Source organism: Calliphora vicina, chromosome 2 (assembly GCF_958450345.1).
Source record: "Calliphora vicina chromosome 2, idCalVici1.1, whole genome shotgun sequence".
In the NCBI taxonomy this organism is placed as follows: domain Eukaryota; kingdom Metazoa; phylum Arthropoda; class Insecta; order Diptera; family Calliphoridae; genus Calliphora; species Calliphora vicina.
Window position 1 is genome coordinate 137,918,533 of NC_088781.1, and position 13,324 is coordinate 137,931,856.

Here is a 13,324-nt window from a genome sequence, read left to right on the forward strand (position 1 = left end):
GAAAATCTTATAAAAAATTTATTAAAATCAATTAATTTTGTTTTAGTTTGTAAACAAATAATCAGCTTTATGTAAACAAATGATTAATTTAGCGGGATTTAAGAGTAGCTGAGTAATATATCAAGGAATTTGTTAACTATTGTTTTGGGTTATATGTCAACTTGCTAAAATTTGCACGTATTTATAAACCTTGTCTTAGTTTGTCTTTATTTTAGGGTATAATTTCCATGTAACGAAAGGATTTTGTTTTAAATGTACCTAAATATACTTTCCATACTATTAATGTGTCCTCCAAAATCTATAGAATTTTTGTTTTATATATTGCAGAAAGTAGCTATTTGTTATCTATCTGTGTGTGATAATGTTTCATTATAACTGCGTTTTTGTTGCTGCCTCCTTTTTACCTTTTGTATAGCTTTTTTTTCCACTTTTTTGCTTAATTTTTGTTTAATGTTGCACGTTCATTTTTCGATGCAGCAAAGCGTAAAACCAAACAACCATTCATTCATTCACTCATTCATTGAATGAATTTTCTGCAGCGCAGCAGCAAAAACAATAAACACACTGTTTACTCAAACCCCTTAAATGCTGCAGCATAAAATCAGTTATTCACTCACCCCAAATACTAGCACCAGTTTTTAAGAGAAATATTTTTGTATTTTCCCATTTCCCACCTGGGGAGGGAGGTTAAAACAATGTGAGTTAGTGCATGTTTACCTTAAACGTTCCAGCACAAAAGATCCATCCATCTATCTGTTTTGTTTTATTTTGTCTGCTGGTAATTTTAAAATTAACGTGGGTAGCTTAAAAAATGTAAAATTCTAATTTTATTTTAAACAAAGGTTTTGTAGTATTTCTATAAACAGCCCTCGTTTATTTTACAGCCCCCTCTAGCAGCTAAACTTGTTTGAATGTTAAAGTTTTGCCTGGGCATTTTTACTTGTGTGAAAGGGGTATAAATCAGTATGTATGTTTTGCTTTTTTGCTAAAAATGCGTCATTTGCCTGATGCTGCATATTTTGTATTGTTTAGCAATTTAGTTTTTTTTCAACTCAACTCTGTCTCTCTGGTGTTTTCCATATACAAACCCTGAGCCCTGATGTTTCAAATGTTTTGGTTGCTGTTGAATAAACAGTCAGCATCATGATGCCGCAGTATGGGAAATTTTTTTTGGAAAAAGTTGTAGAAATTTCAAAATGTTTGCGAGCAGCGTATCATATTTTCCAATATTTGGTGGGAAATATCGCAGATTATTGCCTTTTTTCTTCTAGGACCTTTTATTAACGACCAATGACTGATTTTAGATTTTTCATATAAAAATCGATATTTGGTTGGAAATATGAGTGATCACAGATTAATGTCCTTTTTCCTCTAGCACCTCTTGTTAAAGATCTATGAGTGATTTTGGATTTTTCGTATAAAAATCGATATTTGGTGGGAAATATGAGTGATCACAGATTATTGTCCTTTTTCCTCTAGCACCTCTTATTAATGATCTATGAGTAATTAAAAATTTTTCATATAAAAATCGATATTTGGTGGAAAATATGAGTGATCACAGATTGATGTCCTTTTTCCTCTAGGACCTTTTATTAACGATCTATGAGTGATTTTAGATTTTTCATATAAAAATCGATATTTGGTGAGAAATATGAGTGATCACAGATTAATGTCCTTTTTCCTCTAGGACCTTTTATTAACGATCTATGTTTGATTTTGGATTTTTCATACAATAATCGATATTTGGTGGAAAATATGAGTGATCACAGATTATGGTCCTTTTCCGTCTACGACCTCTTGTTAAAGATCTATGAGGGATTTTAGATTTTTCATATAAAAATCGATATTTGGTGGGAAATATGAGTGATCACAGGTTATTGTCCTTTTCCCACTAGAACCTCTTGTTAACGATCTATTAGGGATTTTAGATATTTCATATAAAAATCGATATTTGGTGGAAAATATGAGTGATCACAGATTGATGTCCTTTTTCCTCTAGGACCTTTTATTAACGATCTATGAGTGATTTTAGATTTTTCATTTTCAGATTTTTCATATAAAAATTGATATTTGGTGGAAAATATGAGTTATCACAGATTATGATCCTTTTTGCTCTAGCACCTCTTATTAACAATCTATGAGCGGTTTTAGATTTTTCATATAAAAATCGATATTTGGTGGGAAATATGATTGATCACAGATTATTGTCCTTTTGCTTCTAGGACCTCTTGTTAAAGATCTATGAGTGATTTTAGATTTTTCATATAAAAATCGATATTTGGTGGGAAATATGAGTGATCACAGATTAATGTCCTTTTTCCTCTAGGACTTCTTATTAACAATCTATGAGCGATTTTAGATTTTTCATATAAAAATCGATATTTGGTGGGAAATCACAGATTATTGTCCTTTTCCCTCAAGGACCTCTTGTTAACGATCTATTAGTGATTTAGGATTTTTCAAATAAAAATCGATATTTGTTGGGAAATATGAGTGATCACAGATTAATGTCCTTTTTGCTCTAGCACCTCTTATTAACAATCTATGAGCGATTTTAGATTTTTCATATAAAAATCGATATTTGGTGGGAAATATGAGTGATCACAGATTATTGTCCTTTTGCCACTAGAACCTCTTGTTAAAGATCTATGAGTGATTTTAGATTTTTCATATAAAAATCGATATTTGGTGGGAAATATGAGTGATCACAGATTATTGTCCTTTTGCCACTAGAACCTCTTGTTAAAGATCTATGAGTGATTTTAGATTTTTCATATAAAAATCAATATTTGGTGGGAAATATGAGTGATCACAGATTAATGTCCTTTTTCCTCTAGGACTTCTTAATAACGATCTATAAGTGATTTTAGATTTTTCATAACAAAATCCTTATTTGGTGGGAAATATGAGTGATCACAGATTATTGTCCTTTTCCCACTAGGACCTCTTATTAACGATCTATGAGTGATTTTAGATTTTTCATATAAAAATCGATATTTGGTGGGAAATATGAGTGATCACAGATTATTGTCCTTTTGCCACTAGAACCTCTTGTTAAAGATCTATGAGTGATTTTAGATTTTTCATATAAAAATCGATATTTGGTGGGAAATATGAGTGATCACAGATTATGGTCCTTTTTCCTCTAGCACCTCTTATTAACGATCTATGAGTGATTTTAGATTTTTCATATAAAAATCGATATTTGGTGGGAAATTGAGTGATCACAGATTAATGTCCTTTTCCCTCTAGGACCTCTTATTAACGATCTATGAGTGATTTTAGATTTTTCATATAAAAATCGATATTTGGTGGGAAATTGAGTGATCACAGATTATGGTCCTTTTCCCTCTAGGACCTCTTATTAACGATCTATGGGAGTTTCTAAATTTTTCATGTAAAAATCGATATTTGGCGGGAAATATTTGTGATCACAGATTAATGTTCTTTTCCCTCTAGGACCTGTTAATAACGATCTATGAGTGATTTGAGATTTTTCATATAAAAATCGAAATTTGGTGGAAAATATGCGTTATCACAGATAATTGCTCTTTTCCCTCTAGGACCTATTATTAACGATCTATGAAAAAATGGATATTTGGAGAGAAATATGAGTTAACGATCTATGAGTGATTCTAGATTTTTCATATAAAAATCGAAATTTCGTGGGAAATATGAGTGATCACAGATTATTGTCCTTTTGCCTCTAGGACCTCTTATTAACGATCTATGAGTGATTTTAGATTTTTCATATAAAAATCAATATTTGGTGGAAACTATGAGTGATCACAGATTATGGTCCTTTTTCCTCTAGCACCTCTTATTAACGATCTATGAGGGATTTTAGATTTTTCATATAAAAATCGATATTTGGTGGGAAATATGAGTGATCACAGATTATGATCCTTTTCCCTCTAGAACCTCTTGTTACCGATCTATGAGTGATTTTGGATTTTTCATATAATAATCGATATTTGGTGGAAAATATGAGTGATCACAGATTATTGTCCTTTTCCCACTAGAACTTCTTGTTAACGATCTATTAGTGATTTTAGATTTTTCATTTAAAAATCGATATTTGGTGGGAAATATAAGTGATCACAGATTATTGTCCTTTTTAATCTAGGACCTCTTATTATCGATCTATAAGGTTTTTTAGATTTTTTATATAGAAATCTATATTTGGTGAGAAATATGAATGATGACAGATTATTGTCCTTTTTCCTCTAGGACCTATTATTAGCGATCTATTAGTGATTTTAGATTTTTCATATAAAAATCGATATTTGGTGGGAAACATACCTTTGTATCTGCCTGATTTTGTCAAGTTATGTAAGGAGCAGGTTTTCACTATAAAATTCTCCTATGCTGTGTTGCAAAGAAGAGCTATGGGAATATATGGTTGTTCACATAAAAAAGGAAATATATTTTTTATCAGAGATGTTTTGTAAGTTGGTGGCGTTATTATACCCTTCACCTTCGTGAGAAGGGTATATATAAGTTTGTCATTCCGTTTGTAATTTCTACATTTTTCATTTCCGATTAAGCCATGTCCGTCTGTCTGTCTGTCTGTTGAAATCAATTTTCTGAAGACCCCAGATATCTTCGGGATCCAAATCCTCAATAATTCTGTCAGACATGTTTTCGAGAAGTTTGCTATTTAAAATCAGCTGAGATATGAGGAAAAAACCAGGACAACCTCGATTTTTGACCTATATCTGGATTACTAAGATAAAAATAAAATTTTAAAATTTAAAAAAAAAAATTTTAAAAATTTTAAAATAACAATTCGAAAAAAAAAAATTCCAAAAAATGAAAAAAACAACTGGAAAAATAATGAATTTTGTTTACTTAAAAATTTTTATTTTGAAGTATAATTTGGTGAAGGGTATATAAGATTCGGCACAGCCGAATATAGCACTCTTACTTGTTGTTTATCTTAGTTGTAGCTGGATTTTTACTACATGACTGAGTGTAAATATAGCTGATTGAGCGTAGGTATGTTTATTTGTGCAGTTTTGTAACATTCCACCCATTAACAAAACCATAATGTATTGTAGAGTGTGTGTGTGTTTTCTTTTTGGAGGAGTATGAGGCCACGTGTTTATTTGAAACCTAAAAAATATGTTGGGTTTTTGAAAATACCTTGCATTTAGTGGACCATATCTGACACACTCTTAGTTTAACAAAATAAAATAAAAAATGTTGAAATGTTTAAAAAAAATGTGTGTTTAAAACATATTTTTATATTTCTACCAAAATAACTATATATATTTTTGTTGTTTTGTTATTTAAATAGAAAATAAAACTGCACTTTTACTGTGCGGAAAACCCTTTTGTGTTTTTCTTTTTTTGTTTTTTTTTTCTCTAAAATGTTTGTCTTCCTCATAAACATGGCCAAATGTATTGCATTGTTTAAGCAACAAAAAAACATTTTACTTTTAAATACATTTTGTTTGCTTTCGTTAACTATTCTGAAGCTTTAAAGGATGTAAAAATATCATTTTAAGCCTGTGGTGTTGTTAATGTAGAGCATAGCAGAGAAACAAATCTTTAAAAGAACTGTGGCTTTTTAAGACAAATTTAAACCATTATTTTGGTTTGTGCTTTGTTATGAAATATTTTTGTTTTCAAAATTTTGCTTATATTTCAACTTACCTTCTATGTTTATTCCAAATATTAAATATAATTAGAGCTAAAGCTACAATTATGCCACAACTAGATATTGTACACATACAGACAAATAATGGCAGCGATACAGTGCGTAAGACACGTCTAACTATAGTACGATCTTGAGGAACCTGTAATGGCAAAATTTTGTTATATTTACAATTAATATTTTCGCTTTTTCTTGGTTTTTACCTTTCCACCTATCCATCGTTCCATATTCGACCAGGTTAGATTATCCGATTGGGTATCATAGTAACCCAATTTCTCATATCTTCCATTTATCATTTGTTCAATTTGTGTTAAAGCAATACGATCTCCCTGAGAGCTGAATGCCACAACACCCTGCAAATATAAAGTACAAAGAACATTTTTTGTTATTTCATGTTTATTTGACATAAAAAAATTGATTTATTACATAAAAACTACAAAATACAAAACAAAGAAAAAAAATATACTAGACTCGGAACAAATATTTGTTGGCAAAAACGACGTGAATAATACAGTAAAAATTAATGACACAGGTGTGTGAAAAATCAAATATTCTTCCAAAAACTGAGGGACTTAGTCTTAGAATGTTTAAAAACTTTATTTTACATTGTTTTCGTATTGTTGACTTCATGTAAACAATAAGAAAACTTAAGATATTCATCAAGTTTTCAATAAATTTAAATCATAGAGTATTTATAACGAAATTTACATAATTTACCTATTGTTGACATCATGTAAATAATTGAAAAATACAAAATTTTCTTCATCCTAATAAGATTGTGTAATAATTATGTGATTATATAAAGAAAAACTCAAAATTTACATTGTTTACCTATTGTTGACATTATGTAAACAATTGCAATTTTTGTAGTTTTGATTATCCTAATAAAATTTTCAATAAATTTTCTGAATTTTTAACAAAAAATATAAATTTTACATTATTTACCCATTGTTGACATTATGTAAACAATTAAAAATTTTGTAATTTAATCATCTTAATAAAATTTTCGATATATTTTCGGAATATATAACACAAAAAGAAAATTTTACATTATTTACCTATTGTTGACATGATGTAAATAATGGGAAACTACTCTAAATTTTCATCGTAAATAAGCTTCTACAATAACATTGTAATAATAGGACAAAAATATAATTTTTACATTATTTACCTATTGTTGACATCTTGTAAATAATTGAAAAATACAAAATTTTCTTCATCCTAATAAGATTGTGTAATAATTATGTGATTATATAAAGAAAAATTCAAATTTTACATTGTTTACCTATTGTTGACATTATGTAAACAGTTGCAATTTTTGTAGTTTTGACTATCGTAATAAAGTTTTTAATAAATTTTCTGAATTTATGATATCAAAAATATAAATTTTACATATTTACCCATTGTTGACATTATGTAAACAATTAAAAATTTTGTAGTTTTAATCATCGTAATAAAGTTTTCGATAGATTTTCAGAATATATGATACAAAATATAAATTTTACATTATTTACCTATTGTTGACTTAATGTAAACAATTAAAAATTTTGTAGTTTTAATCATCGTAATAAAGTTTTCGATACATTTTCAGAATATATGACACAAAATGTAAATTTTACATTATTTACCTGTTGTTGACATTATGTAAACAATTAAAAATTTTGTAGTTTTAATCATCGTAATAAAGTTTTCGATACATTTTCAGAATAAATGACACAAAATGTAAATTTTACATTTTTACCTATTGTTGACATTATGTAAACAATTAAAAATTTTGTAGTTTTAATCATCGTAATAAAGTTTTCGATAAATTTTCGGAATATATACCACAAAATGTAAATTTTACATTATTTACCTATCGTCGACATTATGTAAATAATTGAAAACAACTTCAAATATTCTTCGTAAATAAACTTCTACAATAACTTTGTAATAATAGGACAAAAACACAAAATTTACATTATTTACCCATTGTTGACATTATGTAAACAATTATAAAATATGTACTTTTAATATTGATTTTAAAGTTTTCAATAAATTTTCTGAATATATGATAAAAAAAATAAATTTTACATTATTTACCCATTGTTGACATTATGTAAACAATTAAAAATTTTGAAGTTTTAATCATCGTAATAAAGTTTTCGATATATTTTCGGAACATATGACACAAAATGTAATTTTTACATTATTTACCTATTGTTGACATTATGTAAACAATTAAAAATTTTGTAGTTTTAATCATTGTAACAATGTTTTCGATGTATTTTCGCAATATATGAAAATTTTACATTATTTACCCATTGTTGACATTATGTAAACAATTCAAAATTGTGTAATTTTAATCATCGTAATAATGTTTTGATAAATTTTCAAAATATATGACACAAAATGTAAATTTTACATTGTTTACCTATTGTTGACATCATGTAAATAATTGGAAACGACTCTAAATTTTCATCGTAAATAAGCTTCTAAAATAACATTGTAATAATAGAACAAAAATATAAATTTTACATTATTTACCTATTGTTGACATCATGTAAATAATTGAAAAATACAAAATTTTCTTCATCCTAATAAGATTGTGTAATAATTATGTGATTATATAAAGAAAAACTCAAAATTTACATTGTTTACCTATTGTTGACATTATGTAAACAATTGCAATTTTTGTAGTTTTGACTATCGTAATAAAGTTTTTAATAAATTTTCTGAATTTATAACAAAAAATATAAATTTTACATTATTTACCTATTGTTGACATAATGTAAACAATTACAAATTTTGTAGTTTTAATCATCTTAATAAAATTTTCGATATATTTTCGGAATATATAACACAAAAAGAAAATTTTACATTATTTACCTATTGTTGACTTAATGTAAACAATTAAAAATTTTGTAGTTTTAATCATCGTAATAAAGTTTTCGATATATTTTCAGAATACATGACACAAAATGTAAATTTTACATAATTTACTTATTGTTGACATCATGTAAATAAATCAAAACAACTTTAAATTTTTATCGTAAATAAAGTTCTGCAATAACTTGGTAACAATAGGGCAAAAACACAAATTTTACATTATTTACATGTTGTTGACACTATGTAAACAACTATAAATTATGTATTTTTAACCATGGTAATAAAGTTTCAGAACATTTTCTGATTTTATGACAAAAAATAAAAATTTTACATTATTTACCCATTGTTGACATTATGTAAACAATTACAAATTTTGTAGTTTTAATCATCTTAATAAAATTTTTGATATATTTTCGGAATATATGACACAAAAAGAAAATTTTACATTATTTACGTTTCGTTTACATTATGTAAACAATTGAAAATTCTGTAGTTTAATCGTCGTAATAAAGTTTTTCATAAATATTCTGAATATATAATACAAAATGCTAATTTTGCATTATTTACCCATTGTTGACATTATGTAAACAATTAAAAATTTTGTAGTTTTAATCATCGTAATAAAGTTTTCGATAGATTTTCAGAATATATGATACAAAATGTAATTTTACATTATTTACCTATTGTTGACATGATGTAAATAATGGGAAACTACTCTAAATTTTCATCGTAAATAAGCTTCTACAATAACATTGTAATAATAGGACAAAAATATAAATTTTACATTATTTACCCATTGTTGACATTATGTAAACAATTAAAAATTTTGTAGTTTTAATCATCGTAATAAAGGTTTTGATACATTTTCAGATATATAACACAAAATGCAAATTTTACATTAGTTACCTGTTATTGACATGATGTAAATAATGGGAAACTATTCTAAATTTTCATTGTAAATAAGCTTCTACAATAACATTGTAATAATAGGACAAAAATACAAATTTTACATTATTTACCTATTGTTGACATTATGTAAACAATTATAAAATATGTACTTTTAATATTGATTGTAAAGTTTTCAATAAATTTTCTGAATTTATGATAAAAAATATAAATTTTACATTATTTACCTATTGTTGACATCATGTAAAAAATTCTGAAATATATGATTCTCATGATCGGAATGAAATTCTACATCAATTTCGAAAATATAGAAGAAAAAACGCAAAATCTACATTATTTACCTATTGTTGACATCGTGTAAACAATTGCAAAATATCGGTATATGGTTTCATAATAAAATTATAGCCAAATTTCATAAAAATATGATGATGTTGACATTATGTAAACAATTCAAAAATATATTGTAGCCTTCGTAGCAAAGATTTTCATATATTTAGTGACTTTATGATAAAAAATACATATTTGCCATTATTTACTTATTGTTGACATTATGTAAATAATTAAAAAAAAATCAACAACAATGACAAAACTTTATTACTTCTTGAAAATCTATTAAGAAAATTCTTAAACTTACATTGTTTACCTCTTGTTTACTTAATGTAATCAACTGATTTTCCCTTAAAAATCTTGCCCTTATCAATTCTTAAATTCAAACTACCTTTCATTATTACCATAGAGTACTCTGTATAATATTATTGGAAAATTTTCTGTAAACATTTTTTCGCTTTGTTGTTTACTAGTTATAATGTATATATTGGTTTTTCTAAAGCATCTCTTTGCGCTGTGCCAAAAAAAAAATGGTTGGCTGTCTTTTTTTACACATGTTTTTTTGGCTCTTTATGACATAAATCTCATAAAGTTCAATAAAAAACCAAAAAAAAAAATTCCTTTTATCCACGTCTATGGTGAGTCGTTTTTTTTTTCATTTAAATTTATTTTTTCTTGGCAAAATGTCATAATTTAGCCAAAAATTATGTGGTTTCTTTCTAACAGGCACCACATCAGGCTGGCGGGGATTTTGTAAATATTGGTCTAGAATTTTGCTATCGACAGTTTTTTATTTGTGTTTTAAAACAAAAAAAAAAAATTGGTAAAAGGGATGCAATAAAGATTATAATCGATTTAAACGAAATAAAATCTTAGATAAAAGAGTTTAAAATTAAAAGAAATTAAGGAATTCCAGAAAGAAATCATAAAGAAAATATTTCCAATCCAAAGCTTTATTTACCTTAGCTACCTATTGTTGACATTATGTAAACAATTATTCAAATTCTTTGCAAACAATCACAATTTTAGCAGACTCATTTTCTACAATTTAAGCTAATTACTACAATTTACTCTAAAACTGGACTAAATAAAGAACCACGATTGAAGCTGAAACTAGACTAAATAAAGAACCACGATTGAAGCTAAAACTGAACTAAAGAAAGAACCACGATTGAAGCTCAAACTGGACTAAATTAAGAACCACGATTGAAGCTAAAACAAAACTAAATTATGAGCTACGATTTGTGATAAAACCTAGTGTAAACAATTTCACAAGTCCTGAAATTCTTCTCTAATAGCAAGAATCTTTGTTTGCCCTTATTTATAAGTTTATTATTAAAGGAAATTTACTTAGCAATTACAAGTATTATTCTTGTAATTTTATTTATAATTATAAATTAATACAACAATTAAATTGTTTATATAATTTAAATTGAGTATTTTATTAATTCTAAAACCACATAATATTTCATTAATTATAAAGCTGTATCTATCTTACATTCAAATATACATATAAATGAATGGGGCTTATTAACAATTTATCAAATTCATACACTTATAGATACAGAAAACCTACTTAACTCAACATTGTTTATATTTACATGTTGAAAGTAAAAAGGGGATAATTTAAACTCATAAGTCAAGTGTTTATGACAGGCACAAACAATTAAAACAGCTCCTTAAGACAGTTAGGTAAAGAAGGTTTAAAGACGAGGTAAGGAAGTATAAAGGAAATTGGGAATACTTAGAGAAATTTTTGTATAGAAATATTTTAATAAATATTAAGTTTAAAGTTCAAGATTTTTTTTTGGATTTTTGGAAATAAAATTTTCTTTAAAAATGTTCTCTTAAATTAGTAGGCTTTGCTTTAAATTTAAAGAAATACTTTGTATTTTTACTTCCCTGCTTTAATTTTAGATAATTTTGCTTTCAAATGCAGATTATTAAACATTTTCATATTTTTCGGCACATGACGTATGATTAATATTAATTTTGGTTTATTTTGGTAAATTCTTTATAGTTTTCTCAAAACTAAAAGGGATTTCTACAAAATAAACTGCATTTTGAAGCAGACATTTAGGGCTTTAATTTCAGGTATCCATATGTTTATAAAATAATTTAAATTCCTGAGTGTTTCAATATTTTTTCGAGTTTTTCATTTTTGAAAATAAAATTTTCTTTTAAAATTGTCTCCCTAATTAGACATCTTTATTTTAAATTTAATGAAATACTTTGTGTTTTTACTTCCCTGCTCTAGTTTCCTATAATTTTGCTTTAAAATGCACTTTATTAAATATTTTCATATTTATGCCCATATGACGTATGATTAATATTAATTTTGGTTTAATTTGCTAAATTTTTTATAATTTTTTTAAAGTAAATTTCATTTTAAAGGACACATAGCTTTAGTCTCAAGTATCCCTATTTTTATAAAAGGATTGTAATTCCCGAATGGTGCAAGTTTTTTTTTTTGTATTTTTGAAATAAAATTGTCTTTTAAAATGTTCACTCAATTTAGACGGCTTTGTGTTAAATTTAAAGATATGCTTTCTTACTTCCCAGCTTTAGTTTTAGATAATTTTACTTTCAAATACAGAATATTAACAATTTTCATATTTTTGCCCACATGACGTATGTTTAATATTAATTTTGGTTTATTTTGGTAAATTGTTTATAACTTCCATAAAACTTAATGGATTTTTAAAAGGAACATTTTATTTTATAGCAGACATTTATATTCTTAATCTCAAGTATCTATATTTTTATCTATATGTTGTAATTCCTGAATAGTTTTTTGTAAATAAAATTTTCTTTTCAAAATTTTCTCCCAAATTTTACGGCTTTGTTTTAAATTTAACGAAAAACTTTGTATTTTTACTTCTCGCACTAATTTCGTATAATTATGCTTTAAAATTTAGATTATTAATCATTTTCATATTTTTCGACACACGACGTATGATTAATATTAATTTTGGTTTATTTTGCTAAATGCTTTATAATTTCCTTAAAACTAAAGAGATTTTTAAAAAATAAATTTCATTCTAAAGCAGACATTCATAGCTTTAGTCTCAAGCATCCATATGTTTATAAAATAATTTCAATTCCTGAGTGTTTCAAGATTTTTTAGATTTTTTCATTTCTGCAGATACAATTTTCTTTTAAAATTTCGTGTCAAATTCGACGGCTTTGTTTTAAATTTAAAGAAATGCTTTGTGTTTCTACTTCCCTGCTCTAATTTTATTTAATTTTTCTTTAAAATGCAAATTATTCAAAATTTTCTTATTTTTTCCCACATGACGTATGTTAATTTTGGTTTATTTTGCTAAATTTTTTATAATTTCCCTAAAACTAAAGGGATTTCTACAAAATAAATTGCATTTTAAAGAAGACATTTAGAACTTTAAACTCAGGTATCCATATTTTTATAAAAGAAATATAATTCCTGAAAGTTTTAAGTTTTTTTTATATTTTTGAAAATAAAATTTTCTTTTAAACTTTTATTTAAAATTAGACAGCTTTGTTTTAAATTTAAAGAAATACTTTGTGTTTCTACTTCCCTGCTTT

At 25.9% G+C, this 13,324-nt stretch overlaps 1 protein-coding gene across 1 annotated transcript in view; it reads right to left on the reverse strand.

Annotated features, from left to right (window-relative positions):
* The window catches only part of GABA-B-R1 (gamma-aminobutyric acid type B receptor subunit 1), a 279,241-nt gene that overhangs the window by 24,315 nt on the left and 241,602 nt on the right, over nucleotides 1-13,324 (reverse strand). Inside the window, exons 8-9 of the mRNA XM_065500985.1 lie at nucleotides 5,863-6,012; nucleotides 5,659-5,801 (exon numbers count right to left, since the gene is read on the reverse strand). Of these exons, the coding sequence (XP_065357057.1) occupies nucleotides 5,659-5,801; nucleotides 5,863-6,012 (293 nt within the window). The remainder of the gene's footprint in view (nucleotides 1-5,658; nucleotides 5,802-5,862; nucleotides 6,013-13,324) is intronic.